Consider the following 23402-nt stretch of genomic DNA (forward strand, 5'->3'; position numbering starts at 1 on the left):
TTTTGTTCTTTGTTATATTCCCAGAACTTTCAACAGTGCCTAACATGTAGCATACATTTAATACACCCTTGTTGAATGAATGAATGGATGAAGTTAACCTCTGAATCCAAATCTGCCTGAAGCCAAAGCCCATGCTTTGACCACCAACATGCTACCATTTTTTATTGAATTCTTAAGATGGATTTAGTACTGGGCTAGGCATGTTGCAGAGAACACAGGAATAATATCTGGTCCCTCCCTTAGAGATGTTTCTAATTTAGTTGTAATATCAAACTCATGTGCTCTTGAGATATCAAACAATACCACCGAGTTCTGGGTGAAGGGAGGGGTGTCTGAGGGCATCAGAATGCAGAAGTGAGTGGTCAGTGAGGATCTGGGCAGTCCTCAGAGTCTTTCTAGAGGTGAGTGCTTGGTAGGAGGCTTGCATAGTGGATGCAATTTAGAGAAGGGGAGAAGAAGACTATCAGGTCCTTGGATAAGACTAGCATTGGTGAGTTTATCCAGGATAGAGTCTAAACAATGACATGTGTTTTAGGTCATCCCAGACTGGGGACATTTGTTAGAGCCTTTTTAGAAAAAACCCACTCACCCGTTACATACAAGTACGATTTAACAAGAAAACAAGGCCAGCAAGGGAAAAAAGGAAAGGAGGAAAGGAAGTAACCCTCCGTGTTTCTTACTTGTGGTGGGGGGCTGAGCGGGAGATGGACCTGACACACAGTGGAGTGTCAGGTAATTATTGGCTCTCTTACCCTTGAAGTTCCTTTTTGTGGAATTCACCTGGAATTCTATGCTTTCTTCAAAAATAAGTTACCAACAGTGGGGACTCATAGGAAGAGGTCACCTCTTTGGGGCAAGTGGGAGGGCAAAGCTGCTCTGTAGTATCATACATACCCAGGTGTGGGGCTGCACAGAACCCTGGCGGCTAGAGAGACCATGCAAGAGTTTATCAGAGGGCCACGGTTCCCCTGTGGGGGGATGCCCCCACCTCTGATCATGGCTCCCAGTGAAGTGTAGAGCAAGGTGATCCTTGAGAACTAGGTCATCAACTAGTGAAGATGACTTACTATGCTCAGACTAAACATCCATCCATCCATCCATCCATCCACCCATCCATCCATCCAACCAACAAGCAGTTACTCTATGCCAAGTATCATGTAAATTGCAGGGGCTATAGTAAGGGTGAGACAGTTTTCTTGAGGAATTCATGGTCTATCCACAAAGAAACCCATATGCAATTGTGTCTTAACTTGCTACTCATGCTTCCAGGTCTGGGTTGAATGAAAACATTTATCCCATATCCAGACTTGGCCACAAAATCACACCAAACCAAACCAAACCACTCCATGAAAGGGAAGACTACACTTAACCTTTTTTTCCCCTGGAGCTCTTCCCAGAAAGGTGATAATGGAAGATTTGGTCCCAACAGGGCCACAGGCAAGGGATTTGCATTTTAAAGTTTGACAGATATTTATAGGCCTTTTGATCTCCTTTTTCCCCTCTACCACCCACCCCCACCCAACCTTGCCTGCCTCCTCCTCCCCCACCCAATTCTCTGCATTGTACCAGGTACAAATCTAAGAAATAATGGTCCCAAGTCCAGGGGACCCTGGTGCGCTGGTGTGGTGCGCTCATGGTCATATACTTCCTATTTATTGAGTATCACCTATCTATCAAGTACTTTTCTTAATTCCTAACCCCCACCATCTCCCTGAAAGCTTCATTTATGATTTACCTTTTGTTGTTGTTGTTAAGGGAGGAAGAACATGAGGCTTGGAGAGGTTCAATAAGCTGCCTCGAGTCACTGAGAAGTGTTAGAGACAGAATTAAAACCCAGGTCTGTTTGTTCCAACCTACGACCTTTTCATTAAGCCAGGCGGATTCCAGGAGACAAGGCTGGTTCTCGCAGGCTGCTTAGCTAAGATCCTTCTCGGAAAAGATTATCCTGCATTCCAGTTTTGCTGGTGTTATTCTGGAAATAGCCCAATAAATGTCACAATTTGATTTACTCGGGACAAACCGGCAGCTGCCTTTTCCTTTGTGGCTCTTCTCGGGCTTGGAGTTTTCCCTTTGCTTCGACTTCTCTTTCGCACAGATCCCGGCCACCCAACAGCTGCAAGCCTCGGGTTAGCCCTGTAGCCTGCAGCCCCGTCGGATTTGCTGACCACAGCTTCTCTCTGGCCCCAAGAAGCCTGTTGGAAACAAACACAGAATCTCAGGCCCTTACATTTTTTGCAGCTGGAGGGGATCCCACACACCAGCTGGGACCCGGGGGTTCAGAGAATGGCTTGTGCAGAGTAGCTGGCACCAGATTTATTAGAATATCACATATTTGCTCTACTAAAAGTGGACAGATGGGAGCTCCGCTTGTGGTGAACATAGCGTAATGTATAAACTTGTCAAATCACTGAGTTGTACACCTGAAACTGATGTAACACTGTGTGTCAACTATACTCAAAAAAAATAAATAAAATAAAGTAAAAGGCGAGAGAAACAAATCAATTAACACCTCTATGTGCTAGGTGCTTTGTCGTATTTAATCTTTCCTACAACCCAGTGAGGTATAATTAATTATTACCCTCGTGTTACAGATGAGTCCTGGCTTAGGGAACTAATTGACTTTAGGTTCCTAACTAGTCCCTGGCGGGACCAGGATCTGAGCTCGGGCACTACAGGTAACACAGACCTTTCCTTTCTGACAGCGGGCGGAGCTGGGGGGTGGTGGTGAAGAAGAGCACGAGTAAGACCCCCGTTGAGGTGACCGGCCTAGGAAATTTGTTCCTGAAGATCAAAGAGTCAAAAGAACGAAGTGATGCATGCAATCATTTTGAGGTCAAGTCTGTAACCTAAAATCACCTGGCATTCACCAACAACCTGGGTAGGATTTTGACCCTGAAAAACAAGGTCGGCAGGCTCTCCCAAACATTCTGAGGCTGTCTGTGACAGGTCAGAAGATTCTGCAAGTTCCCTTCCTCCTTGGAAAATCCATCCCCCACCCCCAGAGCGGGGGCCTTAGAAGTGCCAAACTGGGAGCCATAAGAAGAAAGTGGTTGCTTGGTGCTGGGTCTTCCTGTTGAGGTTGAGAGATCACGTTCAAAGCTCAAGCCGCAGCTTCCCCACCTCCGCTCCCCATCCCACCTCCAGTCCGGAGAGGGAATGCCTCTTCCCTTCCCCCACTGTAGTTCCTTGTCAAAGCCTCCGGATTGTGCTGAGCTGGGGGTCAGATTGGGAGTCTGAGGCATCCTTCTGCTCTTTCCGGATAAAACCCAACCTCATGACAGAGGTAAGTTCCTGTCCAGAAGCAGAAATTTCCCCTCCCGAGCCCCCAGGGGTATATTCTGGTGCGGATTGGGCTGCTCCTAAGACAGTTCTTTTCTGAATGATTCTGCATCAACCACATAGCTGGGGGTCCCAGTGTTCAGAACAGCAGGGGTAGGAGATAATGCTGTCCAACAGCTTCAGATCTTACCCAGCATGCCCTGGCCCAACCCCAAACTGCTCTTAAGGTATAACTTGCAACCTATTTCTGCCAAAACATTTTTCTTGACCACCATCCATGCTAACCTCATTTTCCTCAGAAATGTGATATACCCACACAGAGCTATCAGGAGGAGAGACTGTGGCATTTAGTTGTGCCTCGAGGGACCCCTTTGACCTTGACACCTAAGGAAACTTTTCTGCATCTTGACATCACCCATTTTGGAGTAAATAATGGACCTGCTAATGACAAGGATACTAAAAATCCCAACTTGGCATCATTTTGCTGGCTTGCCGTGATGACATTTTCTCTACTTAGAAAGTACTCATTATCGTTATCCATCCATCAGGTAGCTCTTAGCCCTTTTTGTGTTACGCAAAAACTTTTAACACTTTATGAAATCTATAGATCTCCTTACCAGTTAATACACACGGACACATACATGATCATTGTTGTGTGCTCTATTTGACACCCCGAAGCCTATTTCTGACCTCTATCACACTGTGGACGTCTGTTCTAGAAAGTGAGCACCCTGGACGTCTGTTCTAGAAAGTGAGCACCCTTGTCTCCAGAATGTAGTGAGGTTTCTAGTACATCGCAGATAGAGTACTTGGGAAATATGTGTTGCAAGTTGAATGCATTAACCCACCTGGAAGCGAGTTCGCGAGAACAAAGATAGATGGGTGACCCTAAGAAGGAGGTAGCTGCTCTTCCAGCCCAGTAAGAATGGCACTGAGTGATTGCGCACAGCTCAAAGAGAGCCCCCAGTGCTGCACTCTGGCAGAAATGAGAGAGGGTGGGACAAACGAGGCCGACAAGAGTCAACAAGGGAAACACTGTGGGATTTCATGTACTGGATCAGGTGCCAGGTAAGTAACCTTGGGGATCGCCAAGTGCTACACAGATTGTTCCCAAATCCAGCCTTCTTAAGATGACTCACCTGAAGAATCTGTTATAAAAACAAATTGTTGGATCCCACATGCATAGATTTTGAGTGAGGTGGTTTTGGGCTCCCATTTAGAGAAGGAGTGCTATAGATCAGAGAGGGATGTAGGGGGCTGGAGCCAGGAAAGAGAAGAAGAAAAAAAGCAGAAAAATGCATCTGGGGGCCACAGATCTGTTCACTACACCCTGCGTTGGCTATACATGCAACAGAGGCCACCAAGGTGTTGGCTGGTAGTCAGGGTAGACCAGAAAGAACACTTAGGATTTGGATAGGCATGGGGTGGCACCACTCACCCTAGGCAGAAAACCTATACTAGCCAAGGAATAGCAATGGGAAGAGCCACCCATCTTCCCAGGAGAGTGAGAGGGGCAAGTCCAGACTGGAGGAAAGGGGAATGTGGGGAAGGAATAGGAAAGGGACAAGTAAGATGGGTAATAAGGATATCAAAAGAGAACACAGAGTAAGGGCTCATCTACAGGCACAATCCCTTCAGCAGGAAAAAAGATGCTAAGATCCGTAAGATGGTAACAGCTGGTATTGTGGGGAAGGCATGGAAGGGGAGGGGAACAAGACATTTATCCCCAATCCCATTGTCTGTTCCTTAGACACTCTTAGGTCTCCCCAGCTCTGCCCAGAACATTCTCCTGCAGGGCTTATCACAAATGCTGATAATTAAAAAGCTTGTGCAGCCCTTAAACACTCTGCTTTCCATTTGGAAGAATGTCCAGGAAAGGCTAGTTTAAGACACTTACCTCCTCTCTGCTGGCTTTCTCACTTGTACTCGCCAAACCCGGTCTTCCTATAAGGAATCATGACATTACTCTTTTAGAACGTTTTGAGCCTCGAGAAGGGAGAATATCATGCATGTACACATAAGCACGATTATTTTCACGGGATTCTATTTCCCTGCTCTTTGAACCCATCTCCTGGTAACAGCTGTGGGGCTCCCTAAAGCCAGCAACAGCTGCGACCATGAGCCCACCATTTGAGTCTGTGGATGACACAGGCTCAGCCCTGAGATACAGCTGTTCTTTTTTTTTTTTTTTGATTTGATTTATTTATTTATTTGAGAGAGAGAGAGAGAGTGAGAGAGAGAGCGCAAGAGGAGGTAGGGTTAGAGGGAGAAGCAGACTGCCCGCCGAGCCGGGAGCCCAATGTGGGACTCAATCCCGGGACTTCGGGATCATGACCTGAGCCGAAGGCAGTCGCTTAACCATCTGAGCCACCCAGGTGCCCCATTTCCATGTTTTTGATCACCATAGAGGTGATCTTTTCTTCTGAGTTTACTAGCCCCTTGTACTTCTTCTTCTGGGAACTGTTTATTCATTCCCTTGTTCGTTTCCCCAGTGGCAAGCCTGTGTTGTTCTTATCTGTATGAGTTCTTCAGAACAATACCCTTTTGACCCTCCTATTTATGAGAAATATTTTCCCAACTTTGTTCTTTGCCTCCTACCCACTTTCTAGGTGCCAATCAACTTGAAAATTAGGAAATCCGAATTAAAAATGGCCCAAAAGCCAACGTTTCTGAAAATAAGCAGGGTCATTATGCAGATACGCTCCTAAAAACATTTTTAGTATTCATTTTAATACCAGCATTTCCAGCATCTGAATTTCTGGCATTGGAGAGGACTAAAGAAGTAATTTCACAAGTTTTTGCTCTTTAGGTTGGTAAGAACAGAGGCAAATCCTTAGAGAACAACCTCAGTGCAAATTGCTTTCAACTTTTTTGACATGGGTATTAAAACGCCACCCCAAATACCAGTAGTAATAAAGAATCCAACTTAAAAGGGGAGTAGGTGCAAATGTAACACATGAGTTTTTTTTTTTTTTTCGAATCTTGCAAGCCAGTTGCTAAAGAATCAATGCAGAAGCGCTTGAAGCTGCTTCCCTTCCCTGGTCTGTGAGGAAAACCCCAGCTCTCTGGAGATAAATGTTGATGAGATTTTTGAACCCAGAGGAACTGCTCATGTTCCCTTGCGCTAAGATTAGCCAAAGCATTCTGCCTACTGCTCTCAAGGGAGAATTATCTTCACTTCCTCTTTTTACTACCCTTTCCTCTGTGCTGATGATTCTTCACCCATGTGTTGCAACCCCCTCTCTCCAACCCTCCTGTCTTCCACCTAAATGCCCATTTTGTGCAGACAGGGTGGCTGGATTTTCTTTTTCCCCAAATGAACATGTTTAGTTATAGTTTTCAAAAGAGAAAGACATGGAGAGACCCCACAGGGAAATGGCTACTTGGGAATGGATTCTTTCTGAGGGAAGACCACACTAGCTTGTTTTCCATCTACATTCATTTTGCAAAGAAAATTCACACAGTGCTTGGCTATGGAGTGGTTTGATGAGTTAGGATCTTGAGCTCAGGTTGTCCAAGTGGTGGAGGAGAAAGGAAACCTTACAAATGCTTGGGAGGGAGGATGCTGTCCTTCCTCATGATACGGCATACCAACGGGGTGGAGATAAACCTAATTTGGGGTCAGGGAATCCTCCTCAGGAATGGCTTAAGAAGTACATGAGGGTTGGGGCGCCTGGGTGGCTCAGTTGGTTAAGCGACTGCCTTCGGCTCAGGTCATGATCCTGGAGTCCCGGGATCGAGTCCCACGTCGGGCTCCCTGCTCGGCAGGGAGTCTGCTTCTCCCTCTGACCCTCCTCCCTCTCATGCTCTCTGTCTCTCATTCTCTCTGTCTCAAATAAATAAATAAAATCTTAAAAAAAAAAAGTACACGAGGGTTTTGTCTTTCTGTTCTCAAGGATTTCTGTAGTTCAGCATGTCTATCTTCTGTCTGTCATCTCTCCCATTAAATAAGCCAAATTATTTTATGCCTGTTTTTTTTTTTTTTTTTTTTTACCTGCTCTTTTGTCCTCGTCAAATAGTCAGCCGGTGAAAATCATCTATTCATTCATTGTGTGATGTTTTACAGTTTATTTTTACAAGGATTAAGACCAAAAATATTATTTTCTGGCTTTACAATGAGCCTCAAACTCAAATCAGGAGGGCCAAAAATGTTTATTACTTCCCGGGTTGATAGTGAACATAATGGCAGCAACATCAAAGTAATCCCCCCAAGTACCTCACCCTGGCTTTGCTAAAACTCTCACACGCTTGACAACGCAGGTGCTCTCTCCCTAACTGTGTAGGAAATTGCTACTTTTATTTCTCTTTACTAGCTCAAGGACATAGGAAGATATCACATAGCACTTAGGTGTTTTAACACACACAGATACACACACGCAGACACATAGAGACAGACAGACAGAAACACACCATATTCCCTTGTCCCACAAGAATTACCTGGGTTTTTTGTTGTTGCGTGTCAGTTGGGTGCCAAGACTGTGTGGAGAGGTGAGAAGATCCAGGTTTTCAACTTAGTCCCGAGGGTTTTCAAACACTGGCTCCATCCCTTGCCTACTAGTAAGGCGAGGGGCCGGCCTGGCCAGTGGGGTCCTGGATGGCTGAGGGAGATACAGAGGTCAGGAGGGTGTGCGGAGCCCAGAGCAGGCAAGAACCCCAAAGGCTAAGGGCAGCTCTTAGAACGAGGGCCTCTGAGGGTGACGTGCTGAGAGTGCAGAGCTGGAGGCCAGGAGAGCGCATCTGACTCCGGGCATTTGGGCCGCAGTGTGGTCTGGTGGAGGTGTGACCTTGCCAAGAGAAGGCGCTTCTGTCGACCTGGGGCCAACTCCTCTGCACCCAAGTTCGGTCTCCTCTCTTGTACACTGAGGATGATGCCTAGCTCACTGTCCCCTGTAGCCCAGCACAGGCTCAGCGCTGCAAGTCTGCAAGAAAGGAAAAATAGTCACTGTTATTATTGACATTAATACTGCAAAGTGTTTTATTTACACAGTCGTAAGACTTTCTCTGAATTTTTAGTGATAGGAAAATACACTTAAATATCAACCTGACCTGCTGTTTGAGAAAGATAATTTCATGGCCTTAGGCCAGGGAAAGTACTAGAAAGTGGTAGGGGAAGACAGATGTTTCTTATTCTAGAACTGTGAACTCAAAGTTGTAAAACGGCTGCAATCCTCATGACATGTGACAGGGGCTCCTTCCGAACCCCTCCCCCCGCCATGTCCTCCCTCATGGTGTAAAATCACCCCCTAGAGCCTGGGGTTCCGGACTCAGACCCCTTGGGACTAGGTCATGTCTCCTCCACATTTTCATCTCATGGGTTTGGGCAACTTTTCAACTTCTCTAAACCTCAGTTTTTTCTTATGTAAGATGGAACAAAAATAGTACTTCCTTTAAAGGGTTTTTGTAAGATTTAAATGAAATAAATCATACAAAGCATTTAGTACTAAATACAATTATTATTGTTTTCATCACTGGGTATGGCCAAGAAAGGGGGATGCCTCTCTGTGGGTGCTTAATTTAGGAATGAAGACAGAAAGTCTAAACCTACTACATCTTTCCAGCCCCTGCAATGCCTAGTACACTGGGCCAATCTCAGGGGCTCTGTATACATTGGCTACGTGATTGAATGGCACCAATCAATCAATATTCTCATATTTACTGAGCTGTGTAGTTCAAGCTTGAGTTCTGGCCTTAAGAGCACTACAAGGACCATCATGCTGATGCCTCTAACTTTTCTCAGTTGTTTTAGCCAGTGGAGAAAAGCCTGGACTCCAGGCAGCCTACGTAGGTTCGAATTCAGGGGCTACCAGTCATTATGTGGGGTCTTGGGCAAGTGACTGAACCCCTCTGTGCCTCAGTTTGTTATTAGTAAAACAGGATCAGGGATGCTACTAGCGCCTACTTGGTAGGGTTGCTGTGAGGATTAATGGGAATTCATCTAAATCAAGCACCTAGAATAAAATCTGGTGCAGCCTTGGCCTTTCGGCATGTTCTCCGCAAGCAGCTCGCATCGGGGCTCCGGGGCTGTGCTGACCCAATCCGCCTCTGCTTCCACCTAATCGTGACCAGAAGCTCCTTGTCACCTGCCGGGTAAAGTCCCAGTGCCTCATCCTTCTGGACAGGGCTTTCCTCTCCAACCTCAGCCTCTGCTGGGCCTCCTGCGGACATGGTTTCCTAGTGGTTTCCTGCAAATTCATGCTATCTCGAACCCTCGAGCAATACCTAGAAGGAGCTCCCCGAACCTTTCAGCTTGTTAAAACAGCTCTGCTTTTAAAGGAGCATCCTCTTAAGGCCCCATAGGAGGGTTCTTTTAGAAAGCAAGGCTGTAGAAGTCATGTCTTTCAGAAAGTCCTCCAGATTCTTTTCTATGCCCCTCATCGGTATGTAAATATTTCTAAGATTTGGTCAGGTGTAGTCTGCTTCTAGTGGCTCTTCTCTCGACACAAATATCACTTTCTATCCATCCACCAGTGTTTGGACAGCCACTGAAGCACTAAAGTGCTAATATTATCATGGGGATACGTTACAGAGGACTCCCGGGGCTGTCACATAGAACCATGCATGTGCCCTATGGTTCAGTTTATCACAGCACATGTACATTGTTTTATCAGTATTTTCACTTCTCTATCTCCACCCTCAATGAGCCAAGCAACGTGAAGACAAAAGCTTCTTAATTTAACTTTCTGTTCTCAGCACCCAGCGCAGTGCTTGGCACTCAACATGTACCAAATAAAAATCGACAGGATAATTGGTGGTCACCTTCTTAGCTCTGCACACCACGCTAAGACCCAGTAAAATAATCATCCATACCTTCAAGGAACTTGCAACATAATTGGGAAACAAGTCAGACTAATGTGGGGAGATAACCAGAACATCGGGCAGTATATATTAGTGTCAAAGGAATGGGGTCAAAGCTATGTAACGTCCGTAAGGGAAGGGAAAAGTTCTGAGGGCTGAGGCAGGTGGGGAAGGCTACTTGGAGGAGGTGGGATTCAAACCAACCTCTGCATCTTGCAGATGTTCTCAGTGATTATATTACTTGGGTGACATGGCTTCCGGGCTACAGGGTATTCAGTGGAAGGAGGCTGGATGTGGCATTCATGCAGACTTAGGTAGCGCCAATCCTGCCTTTCTGTCCTCTTGCTGTGTCTGCTGGGTCCCTTTCTGAACACAGGTCCCCTCCTCTTTAGAGTATGGATTATAACCTCTACCGTACAGAGTTGTATAGAAATTAAGATGAACTAATAAATCTAAAAGAGACAGGTTTAATTCTCAGTACATGGTGGGAATTCAGCAGAGTAGCTTTCATTTTAATTAGACTCAAGGATTAGGTTTTATTTTTTTAATTTTTTTTTAAGAGAGGGAGGGCAGGGCAGAGGGAGAGAATTTTTTTTTTAAAAGAATTATTTATTTTAGAGAGTTAGAGAGATAGCAAGAGCGGAAGGGGGAGAGGGAGAGAGAATCTCAAGCAGACTCCCTGCTGAGCATGGAGCCCGATGTAGGGCTTGATCCCAGGTTCCCTGAGATCATGACCTGAGCTGAAACCAAGAGTCGGAGGTTTAACCAACTACATCATCCAGGTGCCCAGGGAGAGAGAGGATCTTCAGCAGACTCCCCACTGAGCATGGAACCCCACACAGGGCTCCATCTCACCACCCCAAGATCATGACCTGAGCTGAAATCCAGAGTTGGACACTTAACCAACTGAGCCACCCAGGCACCCTTCCAGGATTAGTTTTTTTAGTTCACTGATCTATTGAAGGATTTCCTGCAGCATCATGAGAGGTCGAAATCCACTGGAGCCCTCCCTCTGCCTTGAGCAAATGGCCCACGCAGACTGCCTCATGTGGTTCAGGGATCCAGGAGTTCGCAGGGGGAATAGACTTTCCATCTTGATGCTTCTTAAAGGCCTGGGGATAGCGCTATTTCTCACAAGATAGGCTTTGAAAGAACCAGCTTCCATGCTGATGTACTTGGTATTATGTAGCGTGGCAAAATTGCTGGGTTTGGAGTGGATGATTTCATTGGTGACAGTAGTTACTTTTGTTGACCTTGAAAACATCTCAACATAGTCTTACAGCCCTTTCCACTTCCCAAAGCCAAGCTTCAGTTCTAAATCTCTTTAGCTTCTTAGCAACGCGGTATACAAGGTGACCCTAACTTTTCCCATGGGGAAACCGAGCTATGTAAAGGTTGAATGACTCACTTAATGTTTCGTAGTAAAGCAGGGTCAGAACTAGGACTAGGATTAGGGTCAGAACTGGGTCACAGTTCCAAACTGCTGAGTGAAGTTGAAAGTTCTCTTGGGCAGTGGTTGCCGAGGATAGGTCGGTGGTGGGGATGATCCATCCTAGCGAGGAGTGCTTGCTTTATTTTTGTCATTGCTCAGAGCTGGCAGTCCACAGTGAGAGTAAAACACAGCTCTCAGTCAGCTTTATCACTCTTCTCATATAACCTATAGGCAATGCCTCCCTTTACTGACTGCCCTGGCTCCCACCACCGGCCCTGGACAACTACCGACCTTTGGTAAAGAATTCTATCTAAAGTGGTTTTGTTTATAAAAGAAAGAAAGAAAGAAAGAAAGAAGGAAAGAAGGAAGGAAGGAAGGAAGGAAGAAGGAAGAAGGAAGGAAGGAAAGAAAAAAAGAAAAAGAAAAGAAAAGAAAAAAAGGTTTCATTTGAAGGAGGGAATTTTGATTTCCAAGCAGAGGTGACTTGAAGCCAAAAAATATGGGGGAGATGTATTTGTCGCCACATGTATTGTGTGGCTCTAACTTCTCTTAACTCAAGGAATCAAGAATTCACTGAATGTGGTTTCATACTTAAGGGGACATTAGCTGCCATACTTAGAGCTTACAATGTGCAGACCTGGTAAAGTGTGTCCTCTATGAGGGAAGTACTAGTATTTCCACTGTACAGACAAAGCTGAAGCTGAGAGATTCATTAACAGGGCCAGGGGCACAATTACTCGGTAGTTAGTCTGACTCCAGTGGACACGCTCTTGCCACGACTGCCACTTTCTATGTGCCCAACAATGTCTGGACAGGCACTAAAGTATGAAAAATGCTGCTATTGCAGAGAAGACACACCACTGAGGCCCCCCAGGGCCACCACTTGTGGAGGTTGAGTCCTGTATAAAGAGCCCGGCCAAGGAGGTCAGTGGGCGCCGGAAGAAGCCCAAGCTAGGTGTTTTTCTAATTCGCACAGAGGTGCCCTATGGGCTGGCATTGACCTGGGACCTCAGGTGGTTATCGGTTCAGGCATCGAAACAGCCTGTTGCCCTCTGTTTCTTGTTGATTCTTTGAGCAGCGTTTGTCAATTTCTCGTAAGTGGCTTGGCCTAGTTTCCTGGCCAGTTCCAGAGTCTACTGTCTTCTCTGTGATCTCCACTGCAGGCTACTGTAAAACGCCCAGTTGTTCTTGCCCCTGTCGTAACTGTTATCAGAGATATGACTGGCATCCCCTCAGAAGCGAAATTAGACACTAGGTGAAAATTTAGACACCAGGCCACTCACGAGTCAGTGTGGCAAATCCTGGGTCCTCCTCATTGGAAAGGCTGCCTGGGGCCTGGGATGGGAGAGGCAATCTGTATCTTCACGTTACTCTTTGGAAATAGGACCAGGACACTTTGCAAGCCCTCTTCGGAACATGCCTCAGGCTTGGGAACTTCTCTTCAATGTGTTACAGTCGTTGTTACAATTGCTTATCAGTGTTTGTTGAGTGACCTTTAAATGCGTATTAAGATATTTATCCTACTAACTTAGTAATGTGGGAACTGTGTAGTCTGACTGATATGAAAGCTTGTGTATCACTTAAGTCTGTACTAGTTTCTAGGGAAGAAAAATGACAGATCTGGGAGTTAGACAACTTTATGCTTTCTATTCTCATCTCGGCCGCAGCCTTTTGGTGTGACATTGAACAAGTCATTGTCATCTCTAGGATGCAGATAAAAGGATAGACTCAGTTGTCTCTAGGTCCCTTCATGCTGGGATGGTGGGTGATCGTTTAATCAAGCCCCTTCACACAGAAACACATTTCTTCACATTCTAGAGCTGGAAGGGAGGTTTGATGATCCTTTGGTCCATACACCTTATTTTAGAAATGCACATCCTGGGGCACCTGGGTGGCTCAGTTGTTAAGCGTCTGCCTTCGGCTCAGGTCATGGTCCCAGGGTCCTGGGATCGAGCCCCGCATCGGGTTCCCTGCTCGGCAGGAAGCCTGCTTCTCCCTCTCCCACTCCCCCTGCTTGTGTTCCCTCTCTTGCTGTGTCTCTCTGTCAAATATAAAATCTTTAAAAAAAAAAAAAAAAAAAAAGAAATGCACTTCATGAAGAAGACAGGACAGGTATTATTATCCTCCTTCTACAAAGTAAAATACTAGGGCCCTGAGAGGCTGAATCATGTGCTCTAAAGGAGGTGAACTCTGGCTCATCTTTCCGCTACACCACATTCTCAACTAGGTTATTCTGGGTCCAGTCTAGCATTGCCCAGTTTTCTGCCTTATTTTCAACGGATGTAGAAAAACACCTAGCTATTGTGTGCCCAACCATAGTTTAGAAATGTTAATGGTATCCCATCCTGCGTCTCCATTTTCCACAGACTGAGCATAGGCTACTGTGTGGAGACTAGAAGGAGAAATGCACATTTGGTTCTAGTTGATTTCTTACCAGAGAGCGCCCTTGAGAAACATGGAAACCAGGCAGTTTCCCTTGCTTTAAGAATAGGTTTTCAGGGAGTGGTACTCCTGGGGGTGGGGTCGGGGTGGAGGAGGCACAGCAGAGTAAGTCATTCTGATATCGGCGAGTTTGACCATGGATGACATTGACAACAGGAACAAAGTCGACACTTACTAAGTGTCCATAATCATTTAACAGATACTGTCTCATTTAGGAAATGAAATTTCTAAAAATAGAAGTTTAAGAAATAAGCAATTTTAGAAAGAAGCTATAGAAAGAAAAAAAAAGCACTCGAGTCTGAGAGCAGAAGTAGTGTTACATAGAAAACTGTGCAGTTTAGACTATAAGGACTTAAAAGCTTACTATGACAGTCTACCCATCACATGTGTTAAGTTGGCCCATCACAGCTACCTCGGGTCTACTGAGAGTCTCCTTCCCTTTGAATCACATTCAGGTCACCTGCCTCTCAAATACGACCAACTAAAATAGAGAAAATTGATTAAAAAAAAAATAGTGGGCTTAGGGGTCTTACCAGGAATCTTGGTTCTACCCACTTCCCACCAGGGAAATCTTAACCGAGTCCCTTAACTTCTTAGAGCCTGAGCATTTTCATCTGTAAAATTAGATTTAAAAACAAATAAAGGTTAGTTATAATATATGTAAAGTTCCTTGAATGGTATTAACAGATTCTAGGCTTCTCAATAAGAATTGAAAGAAGAAAAAGATCAGAGAGGCGAAAGGAGGACAGATTAGTTATTACACTTATTATGTTTCATTAATGCTTATTCTTTAAGATATGGCTTAGGGTCCTTTGGTAAATGGCAAATTTAAGAGCATTCTTCTCCAAATTACCTGCTTTAGCTTTTTCTTCCCTGAGCCTAGCTAATTAAAAAATACTGTGAATGTGCTAATTAGACCATTGACATTTCTTTTCAATAATTGCAAAGGGACTTAACCATGTTCAAGAACACATTAATACTACTCCAGTATGTAACTCACTCTGATCTGATGTTAATACTCATTTGTAGAATTAGTTACGTGGAGAGTAAGTTACTTTCATGGGACAAATGGGGAATCTGAGGCCTCTTTCCAACACACAGGGTCTATTTCAGAGCAAGTAGGAAGTGAAGCAAACTAGCAGGACCATCCAACTTAACACATTCAGCGGCATTTGGAGCGATGGTGGGGAAAACAGGCTCCCCAGTTAATTTCACACTTCCTTTATACATTTCAAAAAACAAGGTGTGACACTGCAGCTGGATTTTTAAAAGGCCTTCAGAAGGCAAAATGCCAGGTATTCCGCAAACTCCCTGCTTTAAACAGGTTTTCTGTTTCATGGCGTCTGTTTGCTGTGGGGAATCCCAGTCGGCTCAGTTAAAGCAAGGGCTTTAAGCTCCTTGAAGGGTATTTCCTACTCCTTAAGGCTCTGGGTTTACTGGAGCCTCAGGCCTTTGTCATTCTGAGTGGGGGCATTTTGGAGGCATGTCTGCACTCTACCAAAACTCAGGAGAATGTGCTGAAGACCAAGGCAAGAGCGGAACTGGCCTTCACGGTGTATCTGCTGGGTGCTCTCCCCTCCCAGAGCCCTGTGAAGGAAGAGCTACAATGGTCTGCATTTGCCACGCTGGGGAATCCAAGCCCCGACGGGTTACCTGTCCCCAGACCCTGCGGCTTCTCCACCAGTACACCCCATCTGCTCTGAACTATGTAGGTCTTGCTGGGGAGGGACGCGCTCTGGGACACCCTGCCACTCACCACCAGGGCCCTGGACCACCACCTCCTTGCTGCAAATTGCCCCAGGTTTGTTTTCTTTGGCTCCCTCATTAATGAGTTCCACAGGACAATGCTAAGTCTAGTTAGGCGGCCTTAATTGGTTTAGTTACAACAAGATAATTCCTTTTTTCTTCTCTCGGAGGCCTTTTTGTTTAAAGACATTTTAGCTGGAAGATGCTAATTATCAATGAGGAGTAGGTGACACCTGAAGAGTTCATTTTCCATCTTGGTCCTTGGGGTCTCCTTTGAACTCCCCCTCCCCTGCCCTCTTTCCCACTTCATCACTTCTCCCCCACCATCATAAAACAGAGCTCTGCCCTGGGCTGGCGGCAGAACTTTCTTTCTCACTTGCCAGGGAGCCGTTCTCTCTGCAGCTGTCCCCTCGGCATGGACAACCTGCGTGAGACCTTCCTCAGCCTCGAAGAGGGCTTGGGCCCCTCCGACAGCCCCGGCCTGCTGTCCTCCTGGGACTGGAAAGACAGGGCAGGGCCCTTTGAGTTGAACCAGGCCTCCCCAACGCAGAGCCTGTCTCCGACTCCGTCGCTGGAGTCCTATTCTTCTTCTCCCCGACCCGCTGTGGCTGGGCTGCCCTGTGGGCACGGAGGAGCCACCAATGGGGGCAGTAGGGCCTGCGGTGGCCGTGGGACCGGTGGCCTGGTGGAGGTGGACTACAATATGTTAGCCTTCCAGCCTACCTATCTGCAGGGTGCTGGGGGCCCCAAGGCCCAGAAGGGCGCCAAAGTCAGGATGTCTGTGCAGCGGAGACGGAAGGCAAGCGAGAGGGAGAAGCTTCGGATGAGGACCTTGGCCGATGCCCTGCACACCCTCCGGAATTACTTGCCCCCTATGTACAGCCAGAGAGGCCAGCCGCTCACCAAGATCCAGACGCTGAAGTACACCATCAAGTACATCGGAGAACTCACAGATCTCCTCAACGGCGGGAGGGAGCCTCGGCCCCAGAGCGCCTGAGCCCTGCCCCGGGGACCCTGACCCATCCCAGCCCCTGGGCAAGGCGGGGGCAGGAGAGCTTTAAAGACCTGGACTAGCTCACGGAATACCGGCACATAGGTGTTTTTTTTGTTGTTGTTTTTTTAATATAGTAAGCATGGTGACTTTGTTGTCTGCAAAGTTGTGAGGGAATTCCCACTGGACTTGTTGGAGCCACCAGAACACTTAACAGCCAGACAAGCAGGTATTTTGCTTCCAGTTTTCCCACGGTTGCTCAGGAGATGAGCCCCTGGCAAAGAGACCCTTTACTTGGCCTTTCTCTGCCGGTCCCAGGTATTTTAAAGGGTCAATGATTTGCAATGCACTGTGTCAAGAATGTAAAATTGTTACAATTAATCTCTATTTCAGTGGTGGGAGCTTCCTTTCTGGGGCTAACTCATCCCATATTTTGTATAGCATCCAGCGTGACTTCTGGATTCTTATTTAGAAAGTTTTGTATCAAGTAAAGGGCTATAGCATTTCTGGTTTTATTTTGTTTGTGTGCTTGTGTGTGCTTGTGTGTGTGTATGTGTCTGTGCGCGCCTCGAGTGCTTGTGTGTGTTTGACTATAATCATGCCTTTTCTTTTGCAGGAACCCAAATCACATAGACGCAGAAGGAATTAGCATCATGGTAAATAGCAAGGCCCAGGCAGACAGGCTACATTGAGATACAGTGAAGTAAAGGGGAGCGCCTCTTCTCTTGATGCAGGGGACGGGAGGCTGCGCGCTGGGTGCCGGGGGATGAGCAGATAGGAAGGAGGAGGAAGTGGGGGAGGACTCAGCCCCACAGCGTGGGCCTAAAGCAGGGCTGGGGGCAAGCACTCTATGCTCCAGTGCTGGTATGAAAATAACCTCATTGACTCCCTTCGCTTGCTCATTTCTCAAATGACGTGATTGGTTCAAAAAGTGTAAGAGACTATTTTAATTCTATAGATGAGCGAAAGGGTTGGGATTAGAATTCAGGTCTGTCTCTAGCACCCACCCCCCAGAGGTATTAGTTCTTCCCCCACACATCCTCTCCTCCTCTCTACCCTCTGCCCCATCACCCCACACACACCTATGCACAAATAGGCTCCCGAGCCCAGTGCTCCGACTCAGGGTGGGTGATGCACACTCTCAGCTTGGCCAATGTGAATGGCACAAGGCATTGAAAAGGGGGCTTTGAATTAAGGTGATTCACAAAATCTTTGAATTAATTTTTTTTTTAAGGCTGCATTTTTCTCCCAATGGTTATTAACCATTTGCATTATTTTTTCAATAAATAGTCTGTTAAGGCTCGCAGTTGTTTCTTTTCCTATTGGTGCCTTTTCTTCTTTGTAATGACACATTAACAAAAGCAGTAGATGTGTTACAATTTCATGTATAACCTCTCCACTTTTTCCCTTTGTGGATACACACATATACAAATAAATATAGACATATATACATTTAAAAATGCCTTTAATTCTGCAAATTGCTTTTTCTTTTTTTTTTTTTACTTAGCAATACATAATAAAAGTCCTTCCGATGTAACACAGATAAATCTGTGATGGAAGTACCATTATTACCTTGATTTTGATTTTACAGAGGAGGAAAGAGAAGGGCAGGCTAGCTCTGAGGTGCACATGTGTAGAGCGAAGTGGATATCAGAGGTTCAATGGGCAAAGTCACAGGTGTTGCAATATTTGTTTAATGAGTCACCTTTTGAATAATATTTAGGTTGTTTCAGTTTTTTGTTACGAAAAAATGCTGTAACAAACATTGCAGACAACTAGATTTATCCACGGATATTTTAAGTAGCCTGGAAATTTCCCGGAAATGGGATTCTTGGACCAGAGTGTATGCACATTTTAAATTTAAATAAAGACTCTTAGATGACTTTTCTAAAAGTTTACAGTTATTTACAGTCCCTCTAATATTATGCAACCGAACCAGCTGTCCTACTGGATATGACCAATATTTAATGGATTAAAAAATGGTTAGGTCACTGTTGTGTTAATTTTAATTTCCCCATCTACTATTTGAGATGGTGCATCTTTATTTTTTAATTTTTTTATTTTTTTACTTTATGGGACTTTTGTCCATTTTGGTTCCTCTGCTGTAACTTGTCTTTTTATGTTCTTTTTTATTTTTCTACTGTGTTACTTGTCTTTTTGTTAATTTGGGAGAGTTCTTTGTATATTATGCATATTGAAAATGTTTCCTCCCGATCTATCATTTTTGAAAGTCCTTGCTTATGGTATCATATATTTATGATTTTGATTATGGTATTTTTTGCTCTAGGAAGCCTTGCATTTTTAGACGATCAAATCTCTCCCCTTTTTTGGCTTATGTGTTTTTTCCTTTTGCTTAATTTTTCCCAGTCCCGAGGCTATCCAAACATTCTGATTTTTTCAAATATTTTCATAATTATTTGTATATGTCTCTTTTTTTAAAATAAATGTTATGCACCATTTTTTTAAGTAGGCTCCACGCTCAGTGTGAACCCAACATGGGGCTTGAACCCACAACCCTGAGATCAAGACCCTAGATGAGATCAAGAGTCGGATGCTCAACTGATGGAGCCACCCAGGTGCCCCTCTATGTACCTTTAATATACCTGCGTTTTATTTTCGTCTATAGTGCAAAGAAGGAATCTAACTTTATTTCTGATTAGTGTTCTTACAGCTGAAGAATAAGTATATATTGTCATCAAGAGTGATGAGTTGTGGTGGGGCAGAGTTGCTAAAATATCATTCTATGAATACAAACCTTCATCAACTTCTTATATATTTGTTGCTGGTGCTTTACAGAAGAAACTAGAAAGTGTTGGACAGTATAAAGATTTTCTTCAAGGGACTCTGCCCTGTGCATGTATAGATATTCACGTGAGAGAATATGTTTGTGCACATGTATCTGTATATGTATTTGTGTGCATGTGTGTGTGTGGTTTCATGTGTTGGGGAGGAGGATTGGGGAAGATAGTAATATGAGGAAGGGGATGTCTAGCCTTTGGTCAGGTTTTAGATTAATTGCTGTTTTCCTTGCCATTTTTAAAAGATTGGGACCCAAATGCTCTTGGCTTTGATTTTTTTCAAGCTCAAGCATTAAGAAGGGTTTATAAATAGCTTGGGTAATTTTGGTTGCCCTGGGGCGCCTGGGTGGCTCAGTCGTTAAGCGTCTGCCTTCGGCTCAGGTCATGATCCCAGGGTCCTGGGATCGAGCCCCACGTCGGGCTTCCTGCTCCGCGGGAAGCCTGCTTCTCCCTCTCCCACTCCTCCTGCTTGTGTTCTCTCTCTTGCTGTGTCTCTCTCTGTCAAATAAATAAATAAAAAATCTTAAAAAAAAAAGATTTGGTTGCCCTTGGGGACCAGATACTATGGATGAGTTAGAGGAGTTGCTTGTCCTCACTCTCCAAAAACCTGGAAAACCACAGACTCAACTACTAGCTGGGCTGGCCCTCAGGACTCCTAAGGGGTCCATGGAGGGCAAACATTTGGAAAATGAGGAGAAGGTGACAGCTTTGTGGGAGGGGGCCTCTGGCTCTGGGTCTTGTCAGACAGACATGAGCTCAGCATGGCGGCAGTCTGCTGCAGGCTGGCTCTGCAGCTCCAGCCCTGTCCAGGAGACTCAGCTGTGCATCAGCGGACTCCGGCAGCAATCCCCAGTGAAGATGCCTCCCCTGGGGGAGGGTAGCTGGACCAGGTCCCTGAATCCTCTAGGGAGCATTTAGAAGCAGCTGGCCCGGGCAAAGCTCATAAATCGGAAGAAGTTATTCTGGTGCTTGGACAGGGAACTGCAATTTGTGTGTGTCTACTATGTGGTGGTCAGATTTTTATATTTATTATTTTGGTAATCCTCCTCACAATTCCAGGAGCTGGGCATTATTGGTCCCGTCTTGAGGATGAGGAAACTAAGGTTTGGGCTAGCTCAACAGCACAAAGCCCTATGATTAGCTAGTGGCACATGGTTGACTAGTTAGCTGGAGAGCTCAGCTCTAAGTCCAAAGCTTGGGCCCTTCTCTGAGTCATGCAGCCTCTCCTTCCAGCTCACCCCAGGACACTGTGGGCTGGGCAGTGGAGAGCTTTACCCGCAAAGGCTTGCTCCCCTGGTTCTCGACTGTTTCTTTGCTTCCCCATCTCTTCTCTTATTTCTTTCAACCATCAGAAGCATTTCTGATGAGACTGTCATTCCTCTTGTCCTCTAAATTATTTCCCTTTGAACTTCTGCCTCTGTCCCCAGCACTTCCTCAGAAATTCCTTCCACTTCCTTGCTGGCACCTAGGATGAACCACCGAGGAAACCTGACTTCTGTTCATTTGTGTTCAATAAAGTGTTCCACAATTCACACCAGGCTGAGGTTTCTTTGTTCTTCTTGTAGTTTCTGCCACATTAGCTAATTGGGAGAGAAGCCATAGCAGCGGTGGGGGAGATCCTTTGCAAATTGACAAGGAGACAAAATTACCTTTACTTCAGGATATTTAAAAAAAAAAAAAAAAGGCAGCAAAAGAAGATGGATATGGAAGTGAGTTCGGGTGTTGTTGCCTTTGGGGTCCTGTTACAGTAGCTTAGTTATGTGCCTACTCTGAGGAGTCATTTCCTTCCTATACACACTCCGGGCTTCAGAAAGGGCTGGGCCTTGACCCCAGGCTGGCTTGAAGGCAGCCAGAGTTTGGCACTCTCCTCTTATCCTTCTCTGGCAATCTGAGAGGGGTCTACCTCAAAAAATGAAATATTGAAGCCAAAATGATGCCTCTTAGAGTAACTGGAAGGACTTGATCTTAATATTTTGGTTCCAGGAAGGCCCTTAAACTGTGAGAAGGAAGCAAAGAACTTCTGAGGAAGTGGGGAAAAAGACGATTATTTGTCTCTTGGGTTTGGAAACCACTGAAACCTCCTTCCCTTAGCAGAGTCTCCCACTAAGTTCTTCTGCAAATGAACTCTATTGACTTCCGTTTTTCTTCATTAAGTGAAGAGGTGAGGAGGGCAGGGCTGAGGTCGGGGAAGCTGTAGGAAACACCCCCATGGGCTGTTCCCAGCATAGCCAATAACAGTTGTGGATTCATCATCTGAGGTGTCAGGCTCAGGGCCAAGGTCTCTACATACTTTTTCTCCTTCAGACTTGACAGCTAACAATAGCACATGGCTATTATTAGCCCACTTTGCAAATAAAGAAACAGGGTCAGAGAGGTCCAGTCACCTTGCCCAAGGTCACGTAATTGGTGCCGAGCCGAGGGTTCCACCAGCTCTGCTTGACTCATTCTTGTGGCAATTCTAGGCTCCATCTGCCAGGAATGAAGCAAACAAATAGGAAAGTCTCTGCATTTGGGCCTTTCCCACCAGCCCATGCTCTCGTTTGAAAAAGCTTACATTCGCATTTGCATGGTCCAAACAAACTTATCAGGATGTATATAGATCAGGGCAGAGTTTCAATTGTGATACCCTTCCTCGTCTCCTCCTACATGATGCGGAGCATGATCCTTCTCTCTTATAAAACGGAACATGAGAAAAGTGTGGGGCTTTCGTCACAACGTTGGGGCGTTTGTATGCCTCCAGAGGTATGGTAAACTAGATTTCAAGAAATACCTATTCTTAGGGACTAAAGCTTACACACTCTTTTCCTTCAGTTTCTTTTAGACACGAAATAACAAAACTGAAAACGGCAATTATAATGATAATAACAACAACTAGTATTTGCTGTGTGCTTACTCGTGGTAAGGCACTGGTTTTTAAAAAATTTTTAGAAAGATTTTGTGTATTTATTTGAGAGAGAGAAACAGAGACAGAATGAGTGGCAGGGAGGGGCAAAGGGAGAGGGAAAAGCCGACTCCCCCCTGGGGGGCTTGATCCCAGGATCCCAAGGTCATGACCAGAGCTAAAGTCAGACACTTAACTGACTGAGCCACCCAGGTGCCCCCAGGCAATGTTCTAAGTACCTGAAATAGCTATTTTAACCGCTCTGAGGTGAGAGATAGCTACTTGAGCAACCCTATAAAATAAGGACTAACGTGATCCCCATTTTATAGATTGGGAAGCTGAGGCACGGAGAGGTGAAAGCTTATCCAAAATCGTGCCACTTGGCAGCGGCAGACCCAGGATTCAATCCACGGCAGTCATGCTCCCCACTAGGCCCTTACTACCGCTCCAGATGTGTCTTCCTGTTGCTTTCCTGATTACAAAGCATTTTACTTACATTATCATGCTTAATTCTTATCTATACCTCATTATATATGAAGTTGAATAGGGACTGTTACGTCCATTTTACAGATGAGGAGATTAAGGCTCATCATGACGAAATAGCACAACTGTTAATAAATGACAGAGCTAGCATCAGAATTCAAATTCTTAAACTCCTAGTCTGGTTCTTTCAGGCTAAACTCTTCGGTCTCCTGAGGATATCTAGTCGTACCCCGAAGCCTGCCCCCAAAGGCATCCTCATAAAGACAGAACAACAAAATGTGCTTTATGGTACATTTCTTCTTGGTGGGTTTTGCATGCAACCTTTCCGAATTTTTAAGTCTCATCAGTGTGCACACAGAAAACAACATCCGCAGGTCGGGTAGGGTGATGAAATCCTAAACCCTTGAACAGAATTTTATTCCCCTTCATAATTCAAGAATTTGCTCCCCAGGAGCCTCCCATCACTATTTTTACTGCATGTCTAATTAGCAGACATTTAAGTAACTTCCGTTTGAGGATACTAACAAGCATCATCATGTGCGAAAGCAGGGAGTT

General features: G+C 45.3%; 1 protein-coding gene across 1 annotated transcript; it reads left to right on the forward strand.

Moving 5' to 3' along the window:
- Positions 1-16109: 16109 nt before the first annotated feature.
- MSGN1 (mesogenin 1) lies at positions 16110-16691 on the forward strand. Its single transcript, XM_021697782.1, has one exon. It carries the CDS (start codon positions 16110-16112, stop codon positions 16689-16691), a length of 582 nt encoding a protein of 193 aa, XP_021553457.1.
- Positions 16692-23402: the final 6711 nt, after the last annotated feature.

The sequence above is a fragment of the Neomonachus schauinslandi genome, chromosome 10 (assembly GCF_002201575.2).
Source record: "Neomonachus schauinslandi chromosome 10, ASM220157v2, whole genome shotgun sequence".
Taxonomy (NCBI): domain Eukaryota; kingdom Metazoa; phylum Chordata; class Mammalia; order Carnivora; family Phocidae; genus Neomonachus; species Neomonachus schauinslandi.